General features: G+C 42.4%; 4 protein-coding genes across 9 annotated transcripts; 1 reads left to right on the plus strand and 3 right to left on the minus strand.

Annotated features, from left to right (window-relative positions):
* Positions 1 to 312: 312 nt before the first annotated feature.
* phf10 (PHD finger protein 10) lies at positions 313 to 9,096 on the minus strand. 2 transcript variants are annotated; one of them, XM_040167430.2, is made up of 13 exons: positions 8,727 to 9,096; positions 7,663 to 7,772; positions 7,407 to 7,537; positions 7,132 to 7,215; positions 6,893 to 7,017; positions 6,618 to 6,767; positions 6,185 to 6,294; positions 5,883 to 6,030; positions 5,467 to 5,619; positions 3,418 to 3,468; positions 2,249 to 2,357; positions 1,569 to 1,757; positions 313 to 1,390 (listed from the first exon to the last, which is right to left on the minus strand). In XM_040167430.2, exons 1-13 carry the CDS (start codon positions 8,796 to 8,798, stop codon positions 1,293 to 1,295), a joined length of 1,530 nt encoding a protein of 509 aa, XP_040023364.1. In that variant the 5' UTR covers positions 8,799 to 9,096; the 3' UTR covers positions 313 to 1,292. The 2 variants fall into 2 exon arrangements, with proteins under 2 accessions (XP_040023364.1, XP_040023373.1); XM_040167439.2 differs by lacking the exon at positions 3,418 to 3,468.
* Positions 9,097 to 9,108: 12 nt separating this feature from the next.
* Positions 9,109 to 14,064, plus strand: rab4a (RAB4a, member RAS oncogene family). The gene is made up of 8 exons (XM_040167491.2): positions 9,109 to 9,268; positions 10,080 to 10,160; positions 10,320 to 10,434; positions 10,965 to 11,027; positions 11,130 to 11,284; positions 11,593 to 11,688; positions 11,929 to 12,074; positions 12,267 to 14,064. The coding sequence occupies exons 1-7, from the start codon at positions 9,253 to 9,255 to the stop codon at positions 12,042 to 12,044; spliced, it is 642 nt and encodes a 213-aa protein (XP_040023425.1). The 5' UTR covers positions 9,109 to 9,252; the 3' UTR covers positions 12,045 to 12,074; positions 12,267 to 14,064.
* A 4-nt stretch (positions 14,065 to 14,068) lies between these two features.
* On the minus strand, positions 14,069 to 18,891 carry ccsapb (centriole, cilia and spindle-associated protein b). 5 transcript variants are annotated; one of them, XM_078085076.1, is made up of 6 exons: positions 18,776 to 18,873; positions 18,191 to 18,304; positions 17,468 to 17,843; positions 17,289 to 17,366; positions 16,478 to 16,698; positions 14,069 to 16,287 (listed from the first exon to the last, which is right to left on the minus strand). In XM_078085076.1, the coding sequence occupies exons 3-6, from the start codon at positions 17,835 to 17,837 to the stop codon at positions 16,105 to 16,107; spliced, it is 852 nt and encodes a 283-aa protein (XP_077941202.1). In that variant the 5' UTR covers positions 17,838 to 17,843; positions 18,191 to 18,304; positions 18,776 to 18,873; the 3' UTR covers positions 14,069 to 16,104. The 5 variants fall into 5 exon arrangements, with proteins under 5 accessions (XP_077941202.1, XP_040023386.2, XP_077941201.1 ...); XM_040167452.2 differs by having other exon boundaries at positions 17,948 to 18,304; positions 18,776 to 18,857; XM_078085075.1 differs by lacking the exon at positions 18,776 to 18,873 and adding an exon at positions 18,675 to 18,733 and having other exon boundaries at positions 17,948 to 18,304.
* Positions 18,892 to 19,975: 1,084 nt separating this feature from the next.
* Positions 19,976 to 24,065, minus strand: acta1b (actin alpha 1, skeletal muscle b). Its single transcript, XM_040167503.2, has 7 exons — positions 23,826 to 24,065; positions 22,846 to 22,982; positions 21,953 to 22,277; positions 21,446 to 21,607; positions 20,882 to 21,073; positions 20,596 to 20,777; positions 19,976 to 20,465 (listed from the first exon to the last, which is right to left on the minus strand). Exons 2-7 carry the CDS (start codon positions 22,972 to 22,974, stop codon positions 20,322 to 20,324), a joined length of 1,134 nt encoding a protein of 377 aa, XP_040023437.1. The 5' UTR covers positions 22,975 to 22,982; positions 23,826 to 24,065; the 3' UTR covers positions 19,976 to 20,321.
* Positions 24,066 to 26,853: the final 2,788 nt, after the last annotated feature.

Raw genomic sequence — 26,853 nt, forward strand, 5'->3', positions numbered from 1 at the left:
CTCATGTGGACTCATGTTTGGCCAAAAATGAACTTGAAAAAAAAGGGAAAACAATTATTCTGTAATTATGTAATTGTATTGTAACTGAATAACACCCAAACCCTGGTAGGTGTTAAAAACTAAAAACAAGATCTACAATAACAATTATATTCATTTAAATTTTGCTCAGGAGCATTACAGGTATTAAATGATTGATGAATGAAAACAATGTAAGAATGAAATGAATTTAAGTATTTTTTATTCATCGGTCCTTTATCAAAAATTATTTTTGCTTCAATTTGAATTATTAAACAATAAATGTGGGACGAACAGTATTTTCCAAGTATGTTTTATTTATAAAAAAAATAAAATACACAAACAATTCAGTGACTACGACATTATTACCTACACATATGTCTTAAACTGCTTACTGGAGAGACATTACAAAATATTTTAAAAAGGAATTTAATCATTCAAACTAAACACAAAAATAGACATGATCTAATTGTAGCTGGTGGATGTTACATTTCCATTAGATTACTTTAAGTGGTTATATTTGTGTATATTCATTAATAGTGGATGGTTAACAATAAAATGAATAGCTGTTAAGTCTGACAACATCTTTTAGTAATAACTGACAAATAAATACCTACCTCAGCCAAGAGGCTCCATTTCATTATACAGAATCGTGTCATCATTGTGAGACTTAATTTAAATAAGCTTGCTCTTTACTGGCCTGCCTAATTAAATACATGTTTATTTAAAGTACTAAAAATACAAAGCCATACAAACATGTTGTTTTGAAGGTAACTGAGGTCTTGTTTTGTTTTTTTCCCCAATCATACTGGGTCAAAAGCACCATTCTCTCAACTGTTGTGAGACAGAAACTATAAGATTAAAAAAGTAGGAATGCACTGGTGGTATTAGTGGTTAGCGGATCACAGTATTTATGCAGCACATTTGGATGGATTTGAATTCAAATTGGTCTTTTAAAATAATGTATAGAGAAAATGTCACCGTTTCACCATTTCAACATAATCTGGATTATGTCAGGCAAGTACAGAAATTCAGTTTAACTGCTTGTGATTCAAATGATCCACCTGCCTTACAGATGTCATCGAAGCTCTCAGAGAGAAACAGGTTCCCTCGAGTGTTAACCCGTGTATCTGTGTTTGTATTGATGGTGTTTGGTAGGAGGGATACACTTTTCTATTTATTTTTGAATTACAGTTAACTTCTTCAAATCTTTGAACGAATGCCGTGTGCATTTGTGTAAAAGTTGGTCACGGTATTGTCTTCAATGATGCTGTTGATCATTTTTGAGCGGATTTGGACTTCTTGGGTGTTTTTGCTCCTCCCTTCTTCTTGGGCGTGGGGCAATCCTTCTCACAAACCTCACATACCCAAAGGCCTGAGGAGACAGAAAGAATTCATTTATGAAGATCAAGGGAAAACAAAAAAAGGAACACCCACATTAAATAACAAAAATAAGTGAATGGCAGTAATATTGTGTGTAGAATTTGGATCTTCTCTTATGTTTACTGTCCGGTTCACAGAGAGAAAATGCCAATGACTGTAGTTGAACTCACCAGTAGGTATGGAGTCCATGCCCACGCAGAAGGTGTGGTACCCTCGGTCACATTTGTCACAGAACATCATCTCGTCCTCATGGTGGGGCTGCTGGCACACGATGCACGTCTTGCACTCCATGCACTGCCATCGGTACGTCTGGATCACACCCACCAGCTCCTTGCTCATGTCCAAGCAGGACGGATGGCCTAAAGTGTGCCGACACGGAGGCACATGCGCAGACGCAAACAAACACACACACACTAATAAATATAGAGTGCATGCCCATAGACATACATAAAGAGTCCAATCCGACCAAACAGATGATTCCAGACATGTGAATACACAGTCTTAGTGATTAAGATGACTTAAACACATTTAGAAAGATGCCACCCTTAAATAGAAAAACAGAAAGCAACCGGAATCTACATCTATTGCCACATAAGCTTGTCTGTATTTCAGTTATAGATATCCATAAAAAAAATAAACAATACCCATGAATAATATTTTTCTCCATGTTGTCATAACTGCCTGTAAATCTCCCCATGTTAAACAGTCAAAGGGACAATAGATTTAGGATTACTGCTCATGTTAATGCAATCAGTTTATTCTAGGCAACATCCTTCTTATTATAACACATTTCACTTTTTGCTGAAGCTGTAATGAAAACCGTCCTTTATGAAGAACAAAGTTAACTTACCGCTGTTATCACATTGGGAGCAGTGAATGAGGGCCTCCGGCCGGCCCCTCTTGTTGGCCTCTTTGCCCTTCTGGCAAATGCCACATATAGCATTGGGAATGACCTTAGGCTGCAAGGGCAGAATAACGCTATAAAAAACGTGCATCTTGTAGTCACAATATATTAGTTCAACAAATGTTTTAAAAGCTGGAGGAAGAAACCCAAAAGGAGCGTTTTTTAATCGTTTTAGCAAAGGCTTGTCCTACATTTGGGGGCACACGACATGATAACTTTATACACAAATTGCATCACATGATATCAAAGCTGCGATCCGACTAAGGATTAAATGCAATTTAATGTTTCTTTGATGGTTCTGGACAAAGAACAGCCCTGTTTACTGGGCCTTAGAGAACTATTTGTGAACAATATTCACAATAAACTGCAAAAGGCTTAAGTACCAGGGCAGTAAGGGCAGTAAAATATATTCAAGGTACTAACACAAGAAAGGTATACGTTTTCCAACACCTCCTCTTGCATGCATGTTACGTCTGTAATCTACGGCACATTTAGTTTCACTGTAGTAAGTGATGGCTTTTGATAGCAGACTGAATTGAAAAACAAATCTAGCACTTGCAGTCGACGCAACAGAACTTTTTAGTTTAACAGGGTAAAAGTAGAAAGATAAGGAGGCTTAGGGAACATTTAAATCAGGATGTCACAGAGGTAACCGAGAAACGTGTAACAAACAACCAAATCGTTACTCTGAAATTAGCTTTATAGTCACTTATTAAGTTAACAGTCCATGCTTCAGAACCCATAATATAGTAACATCCTTCATTTAATTGTCCCCTCACAGTAAGTTAAAAGGTCACACTAAACAGACATAAGTACAAAACTAGGGGTCAATAACAGGACATGATTAGGAAAATAGGAAATTTCAAGGCAAAATAACAAAGCAGAGAACTAAACTAAACGACAGGCAGCAGCAAGGGAGGGGAATAAGAAAACAAGAGCTGTGAAGACTTTCATACATGCTTACTATGAATATGCAAATACAGAGTCTCATAAATATGTCTAATTTAAAATTAGGCCTCACTGAAAACTGTAGGGAAAGGGTTGCCACCTTTTTCTATTGTGAGCTGACTCTTAATAACTGTAAAAAGCGATTAGTGGCCACGTCGAATGCTTACATCACAAGCAGTGTCCAGCCAACGCGGCGTGCTTCCACTGAGGCTTGATGCCTGCACAGTCAAAACATTTCCTCAGTGGAAACATCCCCACAGAATAAGACCAGGAGCAGTTCATGAGGTTGAATCTAGTTTTATTCTAAATTAACTGAATTTGGTAAACACATAACATATTGCACTTTATGCACATAAGAAAGAAGAAAAAAAACTCACTTTCAGGCATGTTTCTTTATATGATCTGGTAGGTTTTTAAATGGAGCCAAATAGCTCTTAACATTACGTATCATTTAGAAACAGAGGCACAGAGAATAACAACTAAGCGGGATCTTTACAGATCACATCGCTTGTACTTTTGAGATAAATAAGGGATGAGTGAATACTAACCAGTTAGCTGGGCCTCACAACCCAAATGCCCGGCCTTCATTTAATGAGAGCGGACTCTACTCAACCTTCAATGTGTCTGACAGAGTAAAAATATATTCTGAGCTCCTAAGAATCAAACCAGCACTGCACATTCTCAATCACGCTTATCAGCTGAGTAACACATTTTTTTCTCCAACACGTCTGCACTATGTGTAAGCTACGTAAAGACTGTAGAGCCACAGCTTTCAGAGTGATCAATTTCCTTGAACAACATTAACATGACATGTTAACATGCAACATGTATCACATTTGTACATTCTGAACATAATACTGCTGTGGAGGCTATTAGTCTAATTTATGTGTTGTTCAGAATGACTTTTTATTCCTGTATATACGGTACGTACGGCATATTCTCAACATAGAAATGCCGGATGGTAATTACACCTCTAGGTCCTAGCGTGCTCATTACAGAAACAGTACAGGGACATTATTTCACTGACCAATTCTAGTGAATTCTGGCTACCAACATGCCATGTATGCAAGCTTAAAAGCTTAAGCAAAAGGATCTGACAACGTGGGGCCAAGTCAAAGTTAAGTCAAACTTTGAACACACTGAAACTGGTAACAGACACTATAAAAAAGGACCATGCCCACACCACGAAGCCGAGCTGAACTCAACTGGACCGTCATACTCTCATTAACAGTAATATACAAGCATCTTTTAGGAGTTGTCTTCTTCCGGGTTGAGATTACCAAAATGAACCAAATGTAAAAGGTGGGACAGAGAACATGTGGGACAATGAAATCATTCCCCAACTACAGTCCTTTTGACTAAATCCAATGAGTACCAAGGACGTGCCATGGCTGGTATTAGCCAGAGGTGTGCTGATGTAGTGGGGGGGGGCCAGCAGAGTCAAAACCCAGACCGACATCATACGGACTACTTCTAGCTCAGCTCAGCTACAGTGTGAACAAGGTCAAGATGACATTATATGGACGAGAAAAACCTCACGTCAAACAGCGGTGATACGTTTTAACAGAAACAGTATATCACATGGTGTATATACGAAGCATATAATAACAATAAACACTTAAAAATTAGGGTTAAGTGCCTTCTATACTTATATAAATTATAAAATTGGCTAGTGTTAACACAACCACAAATGTAATGTGGTTTATATTTTCTATGTCAGAGTAACAAGACTTTTCTTTCAAAAATAAAACTAGCAGCCAAAACATCCACTTACTCGTCTAGAAAGTATATTTTTTTGACAAGTGAGGACATATTGAAGACATTCAAAATGAAAAACCTTTAAAGTTAATTTTGTCTACACTGGAAACCTCCAAAAGTGAAAGTGCAGTGAAAAAGAAACAAGTAAACTGTTCCTTTAAATTGTTCTTATTGCTTAGTCTGGGACAAAGAGAGAGTGAGTGGGGATCCATGAGGACAGAAACTGGAGAAAGGACCTACAAAGTGTGACTCTGTCTCTGTATGCAAGTGTGTGTGTGTGTGTGTGTGTATCAGGTCGGCCAAGCTGGACCAACGATAGGAGTCAGAGAACAGAGTAAAGAAAGCGAGGGAGGGATGGCGGGATGAATGGAGTTGTAGTAGTAGAAAGAGGAGAAGGGGGTAGAAAAGTGCTGCTGCTGCTGTTGTTGGAGAAGAATTCAGGTGCTTTTGTCTTCTACCTTGTACCCTGGTGGGGTTTTGTGGGAGGCAGAATGGCGCTGGCCGCCGTCTTTTGCCGCTGTGGATGTCCTGTCTTTGGCCTTGGACTTGTTCCCTGGTTTCCCTCCTCCCTCTTGGCTCTCGACGTCTGACGTGTTTCCCGAAGAACTGTCCTGTAGAGAAATAGAGGAGGAAGGAGGAAGAGTGAATGACAAGTGGCGTCAGAGCATTGTAAAACAATGCGTGTCAATGCAGACATCAGTCAAGATATGCAGAGGTAAATCACTGATGTGGGACGTGGAATCTTGCATGCTTGCCTAAGTGCAATGCAGACGTCTGCCAATAAGCATCTGTAGCACTACTCTACAAAGGATGTATGATCTGACCCACATGTGCTACTAGAGTAGTTACAATAGTACAATGTCGAATGTCTTACAGATGAGTTCTTGTTCTTTTTGTCGGCCTTTCCATCCTCTTGATCATCAGAGTCTGGTTCGGAGTCCAGCGCGGGCAGCTCTGGATCCAGCGGAGGCTCAAACAGAGCCGTGTTTATGGGCAAGTATCGTAGCTCATTGGGAGAGTACCTAACAGGCACAACATAATGTTGCATCAGGGCAAAACAGCCAGCACAGATATAGTTAGTACAGGCTCAGAGTCTATGCAGTTTTACCCAGACAACAAATATTGGGTTTGTTATTTTGGATACAAAAGGTGAATTGTGGGGGGAAAAGTATAAACCTTTTGTAGTAGTCTTGGAACTGTCCTGGTATGAGAGCCACAGGGTAAGGCCCACTCTTTGTCAGCTCTGGAGCCAGCACCTTGAACCTGCCCTGGGGCACCTGGATGATCTGAGGAAATACACAAAACGCTATCTGTGTAAACTTGCGGTCTGACATAGCTAAAGTCACAGAAATCACTGTCTCCCCAAAAAAGTTCACAGGGTGTAAATAAATCCAGGATAGCCTTACTGTCCGGCTTTCTGATTTAAGCAGACATGAGGCTGTATTTCTTCACCAAAATATGGCTTGTTTTTTTATAACATCTTTATCTTTTATACCTACAACCAATCAAATCGCAGCCTTTCATTCCTCGATAACAAGCAGCCCACAACTTTCTGAATTTCTGTATAATCTCAGTTTACAAAAGGATCGTTTTTCTAGGACAGACTTACATGTGTCTGTAGGTCAAAGTAGGCTCGCCTCTCTTCCATCCGCTCCCGGTTAAAGTTAATATTGAACTCTGCAGCTTTCTTAGCCGCCTTCTTAATGTACTCAGGAACCTTGCTGGCCTCCACTTTCTGAGAGTTCTGCTGCTGCATTTGCTACAAAAAACAGACAAAGACCTTAAGCAATTTGATCACACATGCATTTGGAGGACTAGCATGAAACACATTACTGGAAAATCAAATCATCAGCCTTGTTGTATTCTTTGAGCTTACATACTTACAGAATACTCTTTAGCTATTCTCTGCCGCTCTCTCTCCTGCAGTATGACCGAATACTCAGCGTGTTTGGCGGGATACTCCTTGATCATCAGATCTATCACCTCGTCACTCCGCAGAGCCGTCAGACCTAAAGAGAAAGAACAAGATGCACTGACAAACCCACTTGGACTGCATCGAGGTACCAGACCATTTGTAGTCTAACCATTCGAGCTGATCAGAGAGTGTTAGTTGTGGTTCCTACCCAGAGTGCACTGTGTTTCAGTAATGACATTCTGTTCACGCAGGTAGAGCTTCTCTTTGTGAGACAAGTCTCTTCTCTCCATATCTACAGAGTGACAAATAAATAACATCACTAGGGGGGACAGCTTCAGTCTTCATCTGGTCAGAACACGAGTAAAAATAGTGTCATTGTCATCAGTGTGTCAACAATGCACGTACAAGTACTGAAGCCAGTCTTATTTCTAAATGAATGTGTTCAGCAAATCAATAATACATATATTTTAACTTCAGTCTTACCAGGGTACTTCCTCTTGAAGGATGTGACTCCCAGATACTCGCTGACCTGCTCCTGCAGCATGTAATACTCCCCCGTGTCATCTGCAGGCCACTTGTACTCGGTGAGGTTCTCTGCTGGGAAGTATGTCGGGCTGGAAGGCCGGTTGAGAGAGATCAGGTTGAGGATCATTTGATAGTTACAATGAAACATTGGCAGTCTTTAAGTTGTCGTGCAATAACAATGTATTGCTCCATGCAAAGTGTTAGGCCAACCTACCCAAGGTCTTGACTGAACGTGTCAAAGCTTCGAGAGCTGTCTCCTGAACCCATTCTCCTTCTTTTGGGAGGCTGGCTGCCATCATTGGACTCTTCTTCCATCACATCCTCCTAGAAAAGACACGTAAAACACAATTGTTTACTTGGAAATTTAACAATACAAGTATGTGATGTTGGGAAAATCCACAGACCATGTCTCTTCATTTAGAAATTGGATAAATAAAGCAAGGATAATGTTAATGGTGCTCTTCCTCCTGACTCGAACAGAAACTTGGTTCATGTTCAATACCTTTATATGCACACTGTGTATACTTTGCCCTTTGTGTATTTTCTTTATCATTTAATTTTCTAAAATGTAATATGTTGTTCTGTTATTTTATTATATGTATTGAGAAATTTTAATTGTTCATGCTGAATATCTTTATGTTTACTTTCCCCTGGGGATGAAGTATCTTTCCACCTATCTATCTTTCTTATGCTTTGGTCTACAGCCTGCTGAAGCACACCCTTGATTGCTCAGTAATTAGCATCCAGACAATTCACAGCAATAAAACACAGGGTTGCTGAAGTTTGTCACAGTTGAACAAATATAACTTAGACAGCAGTCGCTTGAAAGTAACGTTACTTCATAAATCTGGGTGCGATCACACTAGTCAGAAATCTATTAAAGACACTTGGTGTTAAACTTGGACTGAATATAATATGTTCAACTATAAATAATACACAGGTTAATCTTGACATTTTTGGACCGTTGTAACACTTATCAGAAAAATAGCATAATTTCATTGACAAAGTGTGCATTTTATACTTTTTTTGCTCCGAAGATATAAAAAAATAACAACAGTAAATTGTGTTTAATTTTGGAGGTTTAGGTCATGTCGGTAGTATTCGTTGTTCACGGAGGAATGAAGATAGTTATATGTGGCTACTTGTATGGAGTCGCCATCCGTGGACTCAAGTAGCCGTTGACTAACCAACTAGCCGTTAGCTGCGAAAGACACGGTGTGGAGCTCCCGAACCTCAATAATAATTCAATAATAATTGTTTACAGAGTCTGAACGTTACCTTTGAGGACTGTGCTCCAGGTGTAGCAGGGTTACTGTCGCAGGGGGGTCTGGTGGGAAGCACAGCAGCCATATTTTCCTAAATAAAGCCTGCAGCTAGGCTAGCCCACTAGCCACTCTTCTTCTTCTCGAGAGAGAATATGCGGTCGTTGGCCAATGCACATAACCGCCGCCTTCTGGGCAGGAGTGTAGGTGGTGTCTCAATTCTACATACAATAATTACGTGCTTTGTTGGCATGCGTGTTGCGTTTAAGACAATGCCTAAAACACACTTTCGACGATTCTTAATGGTATTTAAATAAGTAAAAGTCTCAAAACACCGTTAGCTGCACCGCTGCCGAGCTCCTCTGATAGGCTTTTATTTTGAAAAATAAGCGGACCACGTACGGGAAGTCGGAGGGAAAATCAGCTGGAATCTGCGGAAATCATCAACAGGAATATTTGCTTTAACTTGTCGAGCTACTATCCACCTTGTCAACTCGTATTTTTAATCCCCTTCCCCTTCGCGGTCCAAACGCCACACGGCGATGTCGGAGTCATACGGTAAGGAGGCTGTTCTGACGAGCGGCGGCCGTTCACATTGTCGCGTAACCACGGCGAAGCCACGAGACAGGTGCGCCGAGAGAGCTTCCTCTCTCTCACCGTAAACAAGATAGCGGGCAGGCTAACGGAAGGCTGCCGGCCTTACGGAAAACAACCGATGTCAGCGAAAGTAATAGCGGGGAGAGTCCGCTGTGGGTGCACGGATCAAATCTGAGAGCGGGGGAGCGAGCTGCGGATGATGGAGCGTGTATGAAGAGGAGACTGAGATCTGTGTTTTGTAATAACGTCGAGTATGCAAGAGATGTAGGGCATATTCGATCCACGCAATATTTTGGATTGTTGTCATAGATTCAATATTTTACGTTAAGATGATCCAGAGTTTAGGAACTGTGCACAGTCCCATCACCTTCAACGATAATGACACGTTGAATCATTATGTGAGAGTCAAGCGAGAGTAAGGCACAGCAGTGTGTGATTGTATACCGCTATGAATTGTGCAATAGTGATGTCAACATATATATATATATATATATATATATATATATATATATATATATATATATATATATCCTGCAGTTAAAAGTAACTAACCAATTGTCTCTTGCAAACAAATAAGAGTGACACTGTTTCTACATTATCAAAGGCATATTTTTGACATTTCTGTCCAAACCCTATGGCACGTTTGAGTTCATATCAATAGAACTGTGTTGTTGTCTGATGTTAATGGCCCAGCTGTGTTACTAGGTATGACAATCAAAACAGACATCGTGTTGGATAGAGACCCAATCATTTATGTGATTTCTCTCTTCAGATTTCCTGTTTAAATTCCTGGTGATTGGGAATGCTGGAACGGGCAAGTCCTGTCTGCTGCACCAGTTCATAGAGAAGAGATGTAAGTCAGAAAGATACAATATGCTTGTCATTATTTACTGTTAACAGACAGTTGCTTTGACTCCTAATGTAAGTGCATTACTATAGCGTTTAGCAATTACCACCGGAAAATGATGAGCCGTACATCTAATAATAAACCCCATTTTATTCTGTTTTCCAGTTAAGGATGAATCCAATCACACAATTGGAGTAGAGTTTGGCTCCAAGATCATCAATGTTGTCAACAAAATGGTCAAACTGCAGATTTGGGACACTGCAGGACAAGAAAGGTTCAGGTAGGGAAAAAACAGATGATACATGCATATACACATGTACATACATACGTACATATTGTATTCACCTTACACACTTCTTTCACACATTCTGAACCCTCTGCACTTACGTAATTTCTTTTCAACAACATACACACTGTTTAGATCCAATGTTAACTCACTTGTCTACTCCGGGGAAAGACATAGGTAACCGATGCATGTTTTGCTGACGGTAGAAGGTCTTAAGTAATTACTTAAATGTACAGCATTGCATTGTACTAATCGCTTTAAGAGAGCCATGCTCTCTACTCTACTCGCTACTCTGACGCGAAAAATATCTGCTTGAAAATCGGTTTGACGTGAAGTTGATTGTGCTTCCTAAGGAAACTGATGGTTAGACTGACTCATTCATTTGTCTGCACAAAGAGAAGTCCTTGAATGTAAAAATAAGAGTTTTGGAAACCACTTGTCCCTCAGGCCTTTTGGTCCGCGTGTACATTGTCATATTATTGGACCACATGCTCACGTTGTTTGTGTGTGTGTGTGTTGTCAAGGTCTGTGACTAGGAGTTACTACAGAGGAGCAGCAGGAGCCTTGCTGGTTTATGATATCACGAGGTAAACCAGCATAGCCAATCGGCACATGATTTCAGATCACGTCGTGTTCAGTTACCCTCCCCCCCACCCCCCCTGTAACCCTCCTGTATCTGTGCGCTGCAGTCGAGAGACCTACAACGCTCTGACCACATGGCTGAGTGATGCCAGGATGCTGGCCAGTCAGAACATCGTCATCATCCTTTGTGGAAACAAGAAGGACCTGGACGTGGACAGAGAGGTCACGTTCCTGGAGGCTTCACGCTTCGCTCAGGAGAACGGTAGGCTCAGCAATTCGGGATATAGCGACGCTCTGATTGTACCTCTCAAAATCTCTGGGAAGCTCCAGATGATAACCGTATTCAGTTTGGTGGAATTATTGTAATTTCTTTTTGGCACGCAGTCAGGAGTTTTTGCAATTTATTTACAGCATTATTATGCTGCTTAAAGTAAATGTATTGAACTGCTGTGTGTGTGTGTGTGTGTGTGTGTGTGTGTGTGTGTGTGTGTGTGTGTGTGTGTGTGTGTGTGTGTGTGTGTGTGTGTGTGTGTGTGTGTGTGTGTGTGTGTGTGTATGCATGCACATCAGAGCTAATGTTCCTGGAGACCAGCGCTCTCACAGGAGAGAACGTTGAAGAGGCCTTTGTACAGTGCGCTCGGAAAATCCTCAACAAGATCGAGTCAGGTACGAGCTGTGACCCTCACCGTATAACCATAACCCCTGACTCCAAATCCCCTTTTTATCCACCAAGGATCATCCAGACAGGCTTACATATGACTCCAGACGCCGCACTGTGTCAGTCCTCATAGAGAATACAAGAAAAATCAAAGCATATATAATAACTAATCAAGCCAATTTATTCAGAGCCGGTGGGGATCTCGCGTCTCTGTCTCTGTCCTCACACACGTTGTCTCTGACTTCCAGGGGAGCTGGATCCAGAGAGGATGGGTTCAGGGATCCAGTATGGCGACGCTGCGTTACGACAGCTTCGCTCTCCTCGCCGTGCTCAGCCACAGGGCACCCAGGAGTGTGGCTGCTAGTGGACGCGCTCAGTAAGGCGCACAGACGAGGTGAAAGGGCCGTGATGTTGGACTGTGTGTGCGTTACATAAGATGATGGTATTGAATCTTACCCCAATAATGAGCAATAAAAGGTGCTCATGAGTCGAAATTGTTGATGATGCAACCGTGTTGAGTCCCCCAACATGGCTGCCCGCAGCTAGATTATTTTGTTTTCTGATTCTCTCTTTGTGCGTTGATCAGTGTGTTTGTGAAGACCAGGAGAAGAACAGCCATCGGGGGGGGGGGACCTAGACTTCAAGTTGCTTACTCCTCTCTGACCTTTGACCGTTCACACCAATCTCCAGAGCTTTTGTTGTCCTGGCTCCGCCTCCTAGCCCCCTTCAAAAATCTGAGCATCTCCAAGGTAACCAGAAACCCCCCCACACCCCCACTCCCTCACCTCACCCCCCTGCTCAGCATTCTGCTGCACTATTGGATCAGACCATTCTTAGTCTACCAATCGGGATGTGCATTACTGACGAGTGCGTACCTTTTCTCCCCCACCTTTCTACTTATCGGTTGTCACACCTGGTGACTTCCCTGCTTAGTTTTATCCACTGTCAATGTTCCCTTATGCATTCCATCTTCAAAACTAACACGACCAGTGTGATTAGGAGGATTTATAGGCTGAGAAAATAAGTCGTCTTTATATTTTCACGGTTTGGTCACTCAAAGCTGGATCCAACTAAATCCTACACAGCGCAGTACATTTTTGATTAAGTGAAAAAAAGACGGTGTAAATAAGACATCATAAGTCATCAGACTGGGGATTTGATGATTTTGGATCTAGCCGGTCCTCTTCTTTAACTCCTGTCCCCAGATTAATACTTACACATTGACATTAGGTATCAATTTTCTCACAGAACTCTTTGGAAATGATACGACAATTCCTTTATCCACATGCGTATCTGAAACCCTCCCCTACTATGACACTTCTCTTTGCTGCTCCACTGATCTGATTACCTGTTTCTAACACGCCACAAACCGTCCCCTGAATACATTTCGCACTCCCTGCATCCTTTCTTTCCCACTCCGTCTCCTCTGCAGCATCTTGTACACTCTTTCTGTATATTGAGACTGACGCATGTTTTCTCAAACAGAATATCAGAGTATTTCATTATGAAGAGATATTATATGTTTATTAAAGTAGATGTCATATCCAGCATTGGTTTTATGCTCCACTGTGTTAATATTATGTTACGCCACAATACACTGGAAACGTGTAAGCAGTATTACTGGGCAGTACTGTTTGCACCAATTATGTTGATTGTGGACTTATGTTTACATGGGTAAATGTTGTTTTATCATCGTCAAGCACATAGATTAAACAAAATATATGTACGGAAATACCATGAGCAATCAAGTGTGACATGTCATCTTTTAAGTTACAGAGACATGTTAAGTTACAGAGACATGTCCAGCATTCAACATTCATTCGAAGGACTTGTGTGACTTTTTTCCAGTAATGACTGATCCCTGTAATTCATAAATGATGCCTGTTGTACATGAATGCCTCGCTGCCAGCTGTGGATTAACACTAACCGAATGCATTTTAAGTTTTAGCAATAGTAGGAAACCATCTGATGTGTGTTTTGATTGTTATTTGTCTCCAAAGATCCTTGATGTTCTGTTCGGCCACATTAAGCTCTCAAAACAATTCAACTAGGGAATTTTTTGAAGAATTAGATTTTAAGTGTTTGGCAGAGGTGTGTTTAAACATTACAACAACACATTTGTTTCTAATATTTATAAAATGTTAGACCCTTGACAATTATGCTTTAAACAAGCACACTTGAAAAATATTTAAGATTAGAATGAATCTGGCAGTGGCTTTGGCTGCTGTTCGTCAGGTTGCCGTCTCATGTTTGTCATCAACTTCTTGGCCTATTTATGTTAATTTTTGTTTTTGTTTTCTCTTCATTATAAAATATCATGGATTTTTAATTTATTGTGTATAATAAAAGCCTATGTTTTTAAAATAAAAAATACAACAAATACAGCAGTGTCTTTGAAAATCAATTTATTTTCTTTTAATCCACATTTTTGTTGGTAGTCCATTGCGTAATTGATGTTTTTTCTTTGATGAAATGTAATCTCAAATTTTCTGAATAACATGTAAACAAATTTGGAGATTAACAGATGTAGAAAATTGATTCATTGAAATTCTTTGCAAGACAGTCTTTTGTTCCAAAACAAATAAAATACATACACGTCTATGTGAAGCCTAAAACATGAACATGTTAACGTGTAAGACATGATTCTGTAATTGTTACGGTCCTCGTGTCGTAAATTAAATATGTGAGGACCAGTAGCTTTTCCCTACAACCACAGTCGACATTGTGGATTTTGTCAAAAGGTGAAACAAAAGTTCTGATTCCTCATTGATTATAAAATCTCATCCTTCCCTGATTTCATTTCTTGAGTAAGAGGATCATATGTGATGACAATGTCCCTTTTTAAAGTAACATTTGGGCTTGATGGATCTCTGCTCTACATAATCAAGAAAAGAATGTGACAATCAAGTAATTTAATATTATGATCTTAGTTTAAAAGTATCTGATTTACTAGAAAAGAAAAGTTGGTTTTGTTCAGAGTTCACAACATACAAAAAACAAAAATGATTCAAACTATCATATTGCACATTATTTCACGTTTTGTCTAATCTATATTATAGGACTCATAAAACTGATAAGCTAAATAATTAAAGAACAGTCATGGCAATACTAAACAAAACATTTCAAAGAGGATATTAAATGTCCGTACTTTTCTTCTGCACAATATTCACATTAATAACTTCAATCCATATTATGTAATATGAGGGCAAAAACGTATTCTTTTCTTTTATAGAACACGGCACTTTTCATTTTTCATCAACATGAAATAGAGGGATCTAATCTAAATGTTTGCACGAGGAAAAGACCAAATCCATTATACAAAGGATCGTCAATTCTTGTTTTCTTATGCAGGTACCAATTACTTTTTGGGGATTTTACACACAAACTACTACATTGATTCAAATCAGCAAATCACATGAAAAGCCAAACGGGCAAACAGGAGTTCGGCATCTACATTAATAACAAGAAGGTGACTAATTACCAAAGTGCTGTGGTGCACTGCTTTAAAAAATAAACAGAAAATCAGCAGTATGAACATGTGCACATTTAGTCACCTTAGCGTCCACCGTTGTTATGGTTCCACATTTGGTTGTAAAGCATATTTAGAGTAACAGTAACAATAAACATATTTGGCCTCAACAACTGATTGATATAATTGTAATGTTTTGAATTTTTTTTTAAACATTTAAAAAAAAGTAAATAATCTTCTTTCACGCCCTCCTGTGACTCTCACCTGTCAATCATGTCAAAAGGTGACATAAAAATGTGCCACAGAACTGTGACGTTACACCGAGTGAGTTTGACCAAGTGGAGATTAATCAATGAACTTTTACAAAAAAAACATGAAATCTACAGGACGGATGTCACAGCGCCAAATGATGAGAACATCAAAAGACGTAAAACGTCTTGATGGTGCGTTTGGTTTTTTCAATATGTGTATGCAAGTGTACGTGTACAGTCTTCATGTTTGCGGTTGCACATTGGATTTCAGAAGTGTTTTTTAAGAATGCGGTTTGATCTATTTAGACATGCCGCCCGGTGCGTTCATTACTCCTGCGTTAGTCCACTGTGGGTTGGTATCCCTGAATAAAAGACGTGGATGCATTTTGTAGGGAATGCATCAAAGTATGGCTGTAAACGCATTTTAAACTCTTCATTTCACTCAAAGTATCTGTACTCAATTGACAAATCCAGGAAGTATAATTTAAAATCGTCTGATCTAACACAATTCTCTTGTCAAATGGCTCTTGTTGTATGTACACATTAAAATTGATTAATGTAGAAACATGACAGTACACATCTGAGGAAATAAGCAACACAAAGTTTAGAAGGGGTAGGCAATAGTGCCTTTCATTATGGAAACTATATCCATAACCAACCTGAGGTTATCATTTAGAGTGTGTAGATGTATGCGCGTCTGTGTCCTATCGTGAGCGAGCAGAGAAGCTGCGCATGTACTCAGTGACCCAGGGGTTGAACTCTGCTTGAACCACCTTGCCGGTCTTGTCCGTATCGGCAGACTTGGCTCTCTGGCGCTCAGTCGTCTGGGTCTGCATCTGACGCTCCACCTCCCGCCTGATCTTGGCGCGAAGAGCCGACTTGTGGATCTGATGGGGGAGGAGGCGAGAGAGAGGTGGGGGACATGAAAAAGAAAACTGTGCTCAGTCACATCACAGCTGGTCCCATGTAGATCCACAGAAACAAATCAGGAATCAGGAACATTTATTGCGTGTGTCGGACATACAAGGAACTTGACACGGCGGTTGGTGCATGACATCGGACACTAACAAAGATCACCTCGTTGGTAGAAGCGGCAGGGCCTACGTTGTGCGTCTTCCTGCTTGCCATGTCTGCGTCCTTCTCCCCTGAACCGTAGAGAGCAAACGGATGCCTGCCGTCCTTGGTGTCGTCCGTGGGCTGCCGCGTCGGTGCCGGCCGGACCCGCCGGAAGCGCCTCGTGTGCTTTGAGGATTTGGAGGGTTTGGTCTGCTGTGGTCCGATTCCACCGCCGTCTGTTCCTACAGTTAGAAAAGAAAAATTGGTTTAGGAACACATTATTTCCCATGACCTTTCATAGGTTTGTAATAAATCCCAAGAATTATGGCTTTATCAGCTGTGATGACCATCCTGCTGTCATGCACTAGGTGTCCCTCTTGGTGTTTTTCTTGCTGGTTGGTTCCAGGTGCTGAACGAAGGGTTGTCTATATTTAACATGTTGTTTTGAATAGTTGTTCCCACAAAAAGCTTATACATCACTCAAAAAAATGAAGCTTAAATTAGGACTTATCCAGTCCAAATTGTTGTGACACCAAAACTATTTGAGAATGTAGAATAGAGTAAACTCAGGGCTTTAGTCATTTGGCACCACGATTCTGCTGTTCATTTCAAGTCGGCCTCTTGGTCTTCGCCCTCCTCATCACTTCTGTTTTCTACTCTCTCTCATGTCAACTGTGATTTTGACTCCACCTCAGACTTATGCATATTCGTAAGGCACCGATGAATGCAGACTATTTAAGGACAGTGTTATACACTTTTAGACTAAATGATGCACCAAATTCAAAGTATGTGTAACGTACCTGGCAATAAAGCATCTGTGATTCTGAATTACCTCGGTCTTGACAGTGAGTCTGCTCCCCTCTCTCCTCCTCTGCTACTTCTGTCTCTCCGGCGCATTCAAGCTGTGAGCCTGAGAGGGTTGAATGCCATTTGTTACAGAAGAGAAGCGTACAAACATTTTTTACACAGCCCTTAAATCACACGTAGAGCAGCTCTTCTTTTTGGTTTTACCATGGACTGCAGACACGTGCTCCTCCTTGGGAAGGGAAAGCCTGGGCACAGTCCCGTTGGCTCTGCTCGGCTGCTCCCGCCGTCGATCCAGCCTCGCCCCCTCACACTCCTCCACCTCCACCTCCACCTCCACCCTGCCTCTGCTGGTCTCAGGCCTGACCTGGTTCTTACTGGGAGGAGGTGGGGGACTTGTTTCCGCCGAGTCGGTGTCACTGTCGGGCCCACTCCAGAACCAGGGGTTGTGTGTGTGCTCCAGCAGCCTGCGGGTCAGCCGGTACTTCAGCATCTCCTCATAACACTTAGAGTAGGTCTCCCATTTGGGATCTTTGAATTTCTTCATGTACTCCGAGCGGATCCTCTTGGTCACCATCTTGAGCTGGAATCCAATCAAACAGAAGGCAAAAGTGGTAAAAATAAGATGTGTATTATTGCTTATAAAAGCACTGTGTTAGACGACAAAATAACGCTCGGGGCAAATACCAGCTACGGAGCGTTCAGCGTTCGCAGGTCTTTGTGAATTGGTGCCACCGACAGGCATTTAAACGTGAATGTTTACACCGTCGGAACCAATGGCAGCGCAGCTGGAGGCGTAGGCCCCGCCCACCTCCTCTACCCGAGGGGTCGGTTCGCTCCTCCGGGCTCCTCGTGGGTCAACACGCAGGTCTAGTTTTGGGGGGAATACTCATTTGGACGTACGTTCTGTAAACCCAATTGGCGTCGTACCGTTGGAATTGTTTGACGTTTGATTTTCTGTTTCGACGCGAAAAGCAGAACTTGTTGGACGCGGTGACGTCGAAGTCAAATCATCCTCTGATTGGCTGCAGCGAATCTCCGTTGCTGTTAAATATTCAAAAATGAAATGTCAGCCCAACCCGAATTATTGTATGAAAAAAAAGGTTCATAGCCGCTTGTGCTACAAATCCATACAACTGTGTTTTTAGTATGACTAAAATACAAAGTTGTTGCAAATGTATAAAAAAAAATGCGTAGGCTATAAGAACGTCGTCACAGATTGCATCCTATCCACTACAACACCGTAACAGGGTTCCAACGCATCGATTAAACAATTAGCCCTTTGCTCCCTGTATTGATCAACATCATTACAGATGAGTCCGTTGACGTGCGTTAAACGTGTGATAACATAGAACATCTATGATCGCGCGACAGGCGCTTTCAGTTATTAGCCGACACGTAACATATTACTGACAAGACATCGCCACCTCCTCCTGTACAACAGCGCACGGCCTGACATCATTCATTCGGAGCTATACGAGTCTAAATGTGTCTCCGGTCAGTAAATATACTTACACTGGGCTCGGATTTCCAGGAAGTTACGCAGAACAGATGGCCGTCCCCGCGCTGCTGTAATCCGGGCTGCGTCTCGTAGCTCCGCCCCCCCGGAGGACGCTTTTAAAAAGCCAAACACACGCGCAACAGGTGGCCCGCACGGTGACGTAAGCAATGCTGTTAGTGAACGGTGTTTGTGAATTATTTCCCTCAAAGGGTCAAATGTATAGAAACGTTTTTTTGTAATATATTAATACCACAAGCTGCGATTCAACAAATAATTGTGATTTCATTGCATTTGGTGTATTGTATATAGTGTGCATTTTTTATTTCATGTGGAACACTTTTACGTTTACTAAAGAGATGAATGACGTATCTATCTATCGATCTTAATAGATATTAATTGAGAAACGTGTTGCTTGTTGAATTGGGCTGCAGTGCTTTACTTAGTCACGAACGGCTCTGAAAAGTATAAATACCCTGTTGCTTATTAGAGGCCGACTTGCAGCCAATAGGGAAATGGATATAAATACGGTGGTCGATGATAGGTCAATATGAATGAAGGGTGCGCAGGGCGGTTCGTATGGCCCATTAAAGCCTCACCCTAACCCCACACCCAGTTAAGCATGTGAACTTATATGCATATAAGGGAAGGACTCCGGGGCTGGTCTTGCCTAAAGATGGTCAAGGAGCTGGAGCTGCCCCGGGGGGCCGTGCAGGGCAGACAGTTAAGCGGGATTCAGGGCCGGGTGTCGGGTATCCCAAGATACCGATCCGCTCGGGTCAAAAGCGGAGCTGCTGCTGCTGCTGCATTCCTGCCGAGTCAAACTCCGACTGTCGGACCTTTAAGGCGTCGCCTTTCACTTCCCGTGCCGCCTAGAAGCCCTCAGAGACTCAGTGACCGGCGGGACCCGAGAAAGACCCCCGCCTCTTTCTTCTGGGTGCCGCGGCTTCGTGCCAACACCTGCTCAGCTTTACACCTGCTCAGCTTTAGTGTAATGGGGGCAGAGCGGGTCGGTTGACAGTTGGCACACTTGTGCTTAAGCTAATCAAGCATCTCCCGGACCTCGTTGTTGTGATGCTATTGGTAAATACTCCCCCGGGTTAGACATATGTTGCTGTTTTTGTTTTTTTGGATACCTATTTCCCCAAAGCTTTTGTTTTTCACCCTCTCCCACCATTACCCTCCCTTTAATAGAAAAACAAGGCCAGGGTCCAAAATACCAAATAATGGACTTTAATAAATTATTAATATGTATATACACTTACATTCACATGTGTTGGGAAACATGTTGTTATTCTTTTTTATTAAAGTTTTCTTTTGGGTGGATGCATGGTTCAGTGGTGGATTTCACAGCCTTTTCTCCGTGCAACACAGACAACAAACAGCTAAACAATATGCACATTTTAAAAGAATAAAAAATGCATATGAATGTCAACAGCGCAGACAGACAGTCCGTTGACAGCAGAGTGCTGCTGTGCCGCAGAGGTTGCTCTCCTTTCTCTCTCAATCTCCATATAGCCGGTGGTGTAGATAGTGGAGAAGGTGGAGATGAACATGGAGGATTTAGAAGCACTTCCTGTGGACAATGCTGGGGCCTGCCTCGTCGTACTCCTGCTTGGAGATCCACATCTGCTGGAAGGTGGACAGAGAAGCCAGGATGGAGCCACCGATCCAGACGGAGTACTTCCTCTCGGGAGGGGCAATGATCTAGAAGAGAGGGAGGGAGAGAAAGTGGATCAGTGCAGTGCCAGTTCATCCCATTTCTAACGTGTAATCATTGCTTTAAAATATTTCAATTTGGGGGTAATTTAAATGTTTATGATATCATGATGTATACCTTGATCTTCATGGTGCTGGGGGCCAGAGCAGTGATCTCCTTCTGCATACGGTCAGCGATACCAGGGTACATGGTGGTACCACCGGAGAGCACGTTGTTGGCGTACAGATCCTTACGGATGTCAATGTCGCACTTCATGATGCTGTTGTAGGCGGTCTCATGGATACCAGCAGACTCCATACCTGGTCAGGTGAGAGGGGAAAGTGTTAAGGGGAGGGGGATATCTGGGTCGGCACAATGTCTGATGCGCGTACCGAGAGAATAAATAAAGGATTATCTGACGTACCAATGAAGGAAGGCTGGAAGAGGGTCTCAGGGCAACGGAACCTCTCGTTTCCGATGGTGATGACCTGACCGTCGGGAAGCTCGTAGCTCTTCTCCAGGGAGGAGGAGGAGGCTGCGGTGGCCATCTCGTTCTCGAAGTCCAGAGCCACATAGCAAAGCTTCTCCTTGATGTCACGCACGATCTCACGCTCAGCTGTTGGGAGACAAGTTGATGAGAGTTTGTCCGGAGTGAGAAAAAAAAACACAGTAACCGTGCGTGCGTAATTCATCGAGCCGAACTATACAAGTTACGAAAGCTGGACAGCTAAGTGTTCACCTTTCTCAAACACACATCCCTGCGTGTTTAATAATCAATTTCAATAATTATAAACAGTTCTCTATGCCCATTGATTACCCTGCACTGTGGGGGGCTGCTGTTCAATTTCGTTGCGATACAAAAGCTGCTGGTAAAAAAATATGAAGTTCGCTGATAATTTAGATTCCACTTCATCTAATTAAAAGCATGTCTTGGATTTCTTATTTTCCTTTTATGTGCTTTGTTTCTGGAGTAGGTCGAGCTGCTCACCGGTGGTCACGAAAGAGTAGCCACGCTCAGTCAGGATCTTCATCAGGTAGTCGGTCAGATCGCGACCAGCCAGGTCCAGACGCATGATGGCGTGGGGCAGGGCGTAACCCTCATAGACTGGGACGTTGTGGGTGACACCATCACCAGCATCCAGCACAATACCTGAGGAGAGGCAAGGCGGGAGTTTAGTAGAGTCCAAACGAGAAAGTATTTCTGCAAGATGTTAGGTTTGAGTGTAACGGTGTGCCTGACGTGAGCGATTGAACAATACTTTACAAATGGGACATAAAAGCGCATTAGAAGTCCCGGAAAGGCGAGCCGACTGTGCGTAAAAGCTGTGCGTAAAAATCGGGAATAGGCGCCTTAATAGCTCCGTTGACATTATGTGTTGTAATTGTTATACAATTTTTTCGATTACATTATATATTTTCTCAAAAAGGCTAAATGTTTGTTCGTATTCTTTTTGTTAATATGCGATGATTTTCAGCTGTTTTGTATCAGTCTTACCGGTGGTACGGCCGGAAGCGTACAGGGACAGGACAGCCTGGATGGCCACATACATGGCGGGGACGTTGAAGGTCTCAAACATGATCTGGGTCATCTTCTCTCTGTTGGCCTTGGGGTTCAAGGGGGCTTCAGTGAGCAGGGTGGGGTGCTCCTCGGGGGCAACTCTCAGCTCGTTGTAGAAGGTGTGGTGCCAGATCTTCTCCATGTCGTCCCAGTTGGTAATGATACCGTGCTCAATGGGGTACTTCAGAGTCAGGATACCCCTCTTGCTCTGGGCCTCGTCGCCGACGTAGGAGTCCTTCTGACCCATACCGACCATGACACCCTGAAGTGGGAGGAGAGGGCAAGACAATGGAAAGGTTACGTCAAAACATCCAAAGTGATGTATGACCTTCGTCTGACCAGATTAAAGTCTTTACTGTTTGACGCAAACGGACAGTTGACCATTGCGCGAATGTGCCAAATAACAGCTGGGACAGACAGGGAGCAATTGTGTGACCGTCAATACATTTGTGACTAATTTAGTCTCCAAGAGTCAAAGACCACATTGCCGGTGGTAAAATGAGCCGAATCCACATAACTCACAACACACCGCGTGCCACGGCGTTATTTCTATGGGATCCAACTGCACAAAACAACTAAAGTCTGACACTAAAATATCAACATTCAGAGATGTGAATGTGATCTGATTACAGTCAGTCTGTAAGTCTGTGTAGCTGCCTGGAAGAAATATATATATATTTCTGTAAAATATAGTGAAATCTAAATTGTATTCCTTGGATAAATGGTGTAAATATTACATTGATCGTTTTTCATAGCTTACAATCAGTTGGCATATTTCCAGGTTGTCTCTCCTATTATTATTAAATATTCGTATTTTCTTTGCAGTTTACCTGGTGACGGGGGCGGCCGACGATGGAGGGGAAGACGGCCCTGGGGGCATCGTCTCCGGCGAAGCCAGCCTTTACAAGACCGGAGCCATTGTCGCACACAAGGGCGGTAGTTTCTTCGTCGTCACACATGTTGGTTTCTGTAAGAGAGGAGGGGAAGAAAAACAATTCAGTTTACGAAATAACATCCACGGGGCGACAGACATTGATATCAAATAATATATTTTGATTTACTCGTTTCCTACAAGCTCACACCAGGGGTTTTATATTTAGAAACTAAAACGACAGAAACATATTTGACTAAAAAATATTATTTACTGGACCCCACTGAACTAGGAACATGGTAACATGCCTTGCTCCGAACGGTTTCTTGGCACACTGACAGTACGACATTACGCATGACCTTTACGAGTCATGCATATTACAAATTGGACGTATTTTTTTTTCTCTAATAATAATTCGTTATCTATATTATTCTAAATCTCCCTTTAGCTAAATAAAAGATATACGGTGTGCTAAGGTTCAGGTAAATCCACGAGGATTCTGTGTGTCGAAATCAACGTTTTCATGTATACCACCCAGGCTTTTAATTTGTCTGAAGGTGCATTGCGTCTTGCTGCATCAGCACCTTCTCTAGACTCAGTGATACACCTTGAAGATGCTGAAGCCAGCCAATCAGTTTCCTTCTCTACATATATATCAATTAATCTATCGAAAAAAGCCAAGTTCAGATTGGAGCGTCTCTCAATTTTCTCTAATGTTTACTATTAAAAAGGTCCCTTCTTCCTCAGCATCCTACAGTAAATCCTATCTTCTAGTAGAGTTGCCCTTGTTGGCTTGAGCGGTATCTGGTCCTGGGAGTCGTGTCCCTGTCCCCTGCCTAACTTCTGCTCCAGTAGATGCTGCGATGCTGTTCTGGTAGAGTCCTAATCTTCAGACCCGACCTGGATAGGAGGCTTCAGGAGTTCTAGCAGGGGTCTTACCTTAGGAGTGTGTCTGCGGCTCGGAGAGGAAGACCCAACCAATGCTGTTGCTGAACCAGCTACAATCTTCCGTTCGGCTTGTCCCCTTTATATACCCAACCTCCACCATTCACAAACCTCAGCCCTGGCCCCCATCTGCCATATTAGGATGCTGACAGGCAGAGGGCGAGGAGTGGGCGGGCCGGAGGGAGATCCATCCCTTTAGGTGAGAGTAGACGGTCCGGACTGACGCTGCGCGTCGCCGGCGCGGAGAGAGCGCGCTCCATTTATGGAACTGTCGCTTCGACCTCCCATCGAGCGCCGCGGACCCACCTCGACGGCCGTATAAGGGAGCGCGCGGTTCAGTGGGGGTTTTCTAGGGGAGACGGCAGTTGTCACCAACCAGGGTTGTAGATTTGCTACCAGTAGGCCTCATCCGGCCTTAAAATGGGAAAATGCTGCCCTCACCTGAACAGATTTAGACCAGAGGGAAAGCCGTGACCCGATTTGCTGATGGACAGGTCAACCAACGGTGCTGCGGTCTGAAAATGCCAATTAAGAGTTCAATTCAATATATGAGGATCAATACGAGATGGCACAAGCAAATTGATCAAAGCTGACATTGAAGATTCAGTGTGTAAAACGTTAATATATGCAGCGTCTATCATTCCAGTTATGAAAGTTTGATAATAACAACTTAGTTGTAGTATATGTTATTGATTGCATTCATTTCTGCAGCCTGTTTAACTCCAGTTTGCATAAAGTTGAGCCCAATCTGACAAAGAAAACTGAATGCCTTTCGGCATCTATAAATTGTATTTATTTAGCATGCTTTGATAAAAAATTATAATTGGTGATTGTGCACCAACGATCTTAAGGTGGTGTGAAATGGAATCCCTGATTTTAATCATGCTATTATAAAACCTATTAAGAGTTTTATTCAAACTGAGCCATTCTGCAGCCCACGTGGTATTCACACAGTCATATTGAATAAAGAAGGAGAGAACCCCTGAAACAGCCAACAGCTGAAACCGTATCTGCAGGGGCTACTCTGCTCTGTCAGTGGAGCAGTTGGATTAATTATAACTCAAATGGAAGAGGGGGAGCTGGTGCGCATGTGCATGTGTGCACTCACATGTATGTTTGTGTGTTTTTGTGGCATGAGACATGAGAAGAAGTGGTACAGGAGGTGACAATGAGCGTATAATAAACTCAAATAAGGTGAGGAACGACAAAGGAACACATGTAAAAAGTAGAGAAGAAATGTGACTTGATATGGTAAATGAACGGAGCAGAAGCCTGCAGAGGAGCGACGACCTGAATGACACTTGAGGCCAACTGGAGATTCCTTGCTACAGCAACTAATGTTGATACATGTAGACACAAAGTAGAATGGAATTCATGCATATTATCCAAGCTGGAACTTCACGTGCACAACAAGAGACGTTAGAGACGTGTGCTTTTTTTAAACATTTACGTCAATTTTATGTCAATTTATGTCAAATGTCCAAAGTTAAATGTTCTTCAAAGAGGGAACCATCTTCAAACCATCAGACACAATGAGTAAAGAAGTACTGTTCGTAATTGTTGATTGAAACACATGCCTTATTATTTAGCTGTCATATCGTAAGTTTGATTAATTAAACAAAGTGTTGACATGTAACCTTTCCTGACAAGTTACTAATAAGCAAAGAAAGTTGCATCTTTGTGCTTCCTTTTCTTATTTAATCAGCAGTAATTGGTAAGTGTAATGTGAATTTGCCTTAATTGTCCCTTCATGTTTTCATTAAATATTATTTCCGTGTATGAAGTTGTGTGTGTGTGTGTGTGTGTGTTTGTGTGAGAGGTGGGAGGGCGTCAGGAAGTGGAGGGGCGGCAAAGCGACGTAGAGCTACTTTTATGCACTTGTTGTGAGCCATTTGGACCCGAGGGCCTGTGAAACGCCTAAAATGTAAAGGGGCTGGCAGTTGTCCTGCGGAGGGGGTTTGGGGTGGAGGGTGCGGGGACGTGGGGACGCGGGGACGCGGGGGAGGAGACTTCAGGGAGTCTCCTGGAAAGACTACTAGGGGGGCGGACAAAGAGGGAGGTAAAAAGGGTGTGTAGCAGGTGGAGAAAAAAATGTGTTCCATTTGTCAGAAGATTTGTACGGCGGCCAGCTGAAGGACAGAATTTGGACAAAGAATGTCTTCAATGTTTCATTCCAGCGTTTCTTTAATTGTACGTCTCATATCAATCACATGTCCTATTTTTGCAAGTCAAAGAAAAAGAAGATGAGTGGAAAAGTAGAGACACGTGGATATTCTTTTCCACAATTCTACCTACTCAGTTAGATTTGTATTTCAGTCACCACACTTGTCTGTCTCATGAGAACACCGAGGGTCAGAGGGACAGAGGAAGGGTAAGAATAGAACAAGCCTCGGCAGTCGGTTGCTGGAACCAATACATTTGCTGTACACAAGTGTCCTACCTTTTTAAGCGTGGCAGTGTGCTCAGCGACAGGAGCTCAGTGCGGCGCATAGAACACACAGGGGATGTTGTTTTATTTAATCTTTGGTGATATAGTGAAGAATGCTTGAGGACACTAATACTAGAGATACTAAGGATGTAGTAAAAAGGCCAGTACCAAAGGGAAAGAGACGTATTTTTTGTTAAGTTTGTTGAAAAGAATAGTCTGGTGTCTACACGTACATTCTGACCGTGCTAGTCTCGGGAAAGATTCCTAAATATTGTGAACACATCTTTGAACAAGGGGCACATTTTGTGTGATTTGGTCCCATAAAGTCATTCTGCTTCCCGTGTGGCCTAATTTGGTTTCGTGATGTGCTGCACAAATCAGCTCCCTGAGCTCACTGCTTTCTAATGCTGCTTTCTATGCTTCCGATGAGGGTAAACAAGACTCCTCGTCTCCTCCGGAACCTTTTCAAAGAGCGTCCAGTTTCCTGAAGTGAAACAGTCTGTTTCAATCACAGAAGAAGGTGCTCTGCTTCTGCATGAGGGGAAGCTAGAGGAAGCAGTATTTCACTGCAGGGAGTCAGAAGTGAGAGAATGA

This window comes from Gasterosteus aculeatus, chromosome 12 (assembly GCF_964276395.1).
Source record: "Gasterosteus aculeatus chromosome 12, fGasAcu3.hap1.1, whole genome shotgun sequence".
Classification (NCBI taxonomy): Eukaryota; Metazoa; Chordata; class Actinopteri; order Perciformes; family Gasterosteidae; genus Gasterosteus; species Gasterosteus aculeatus.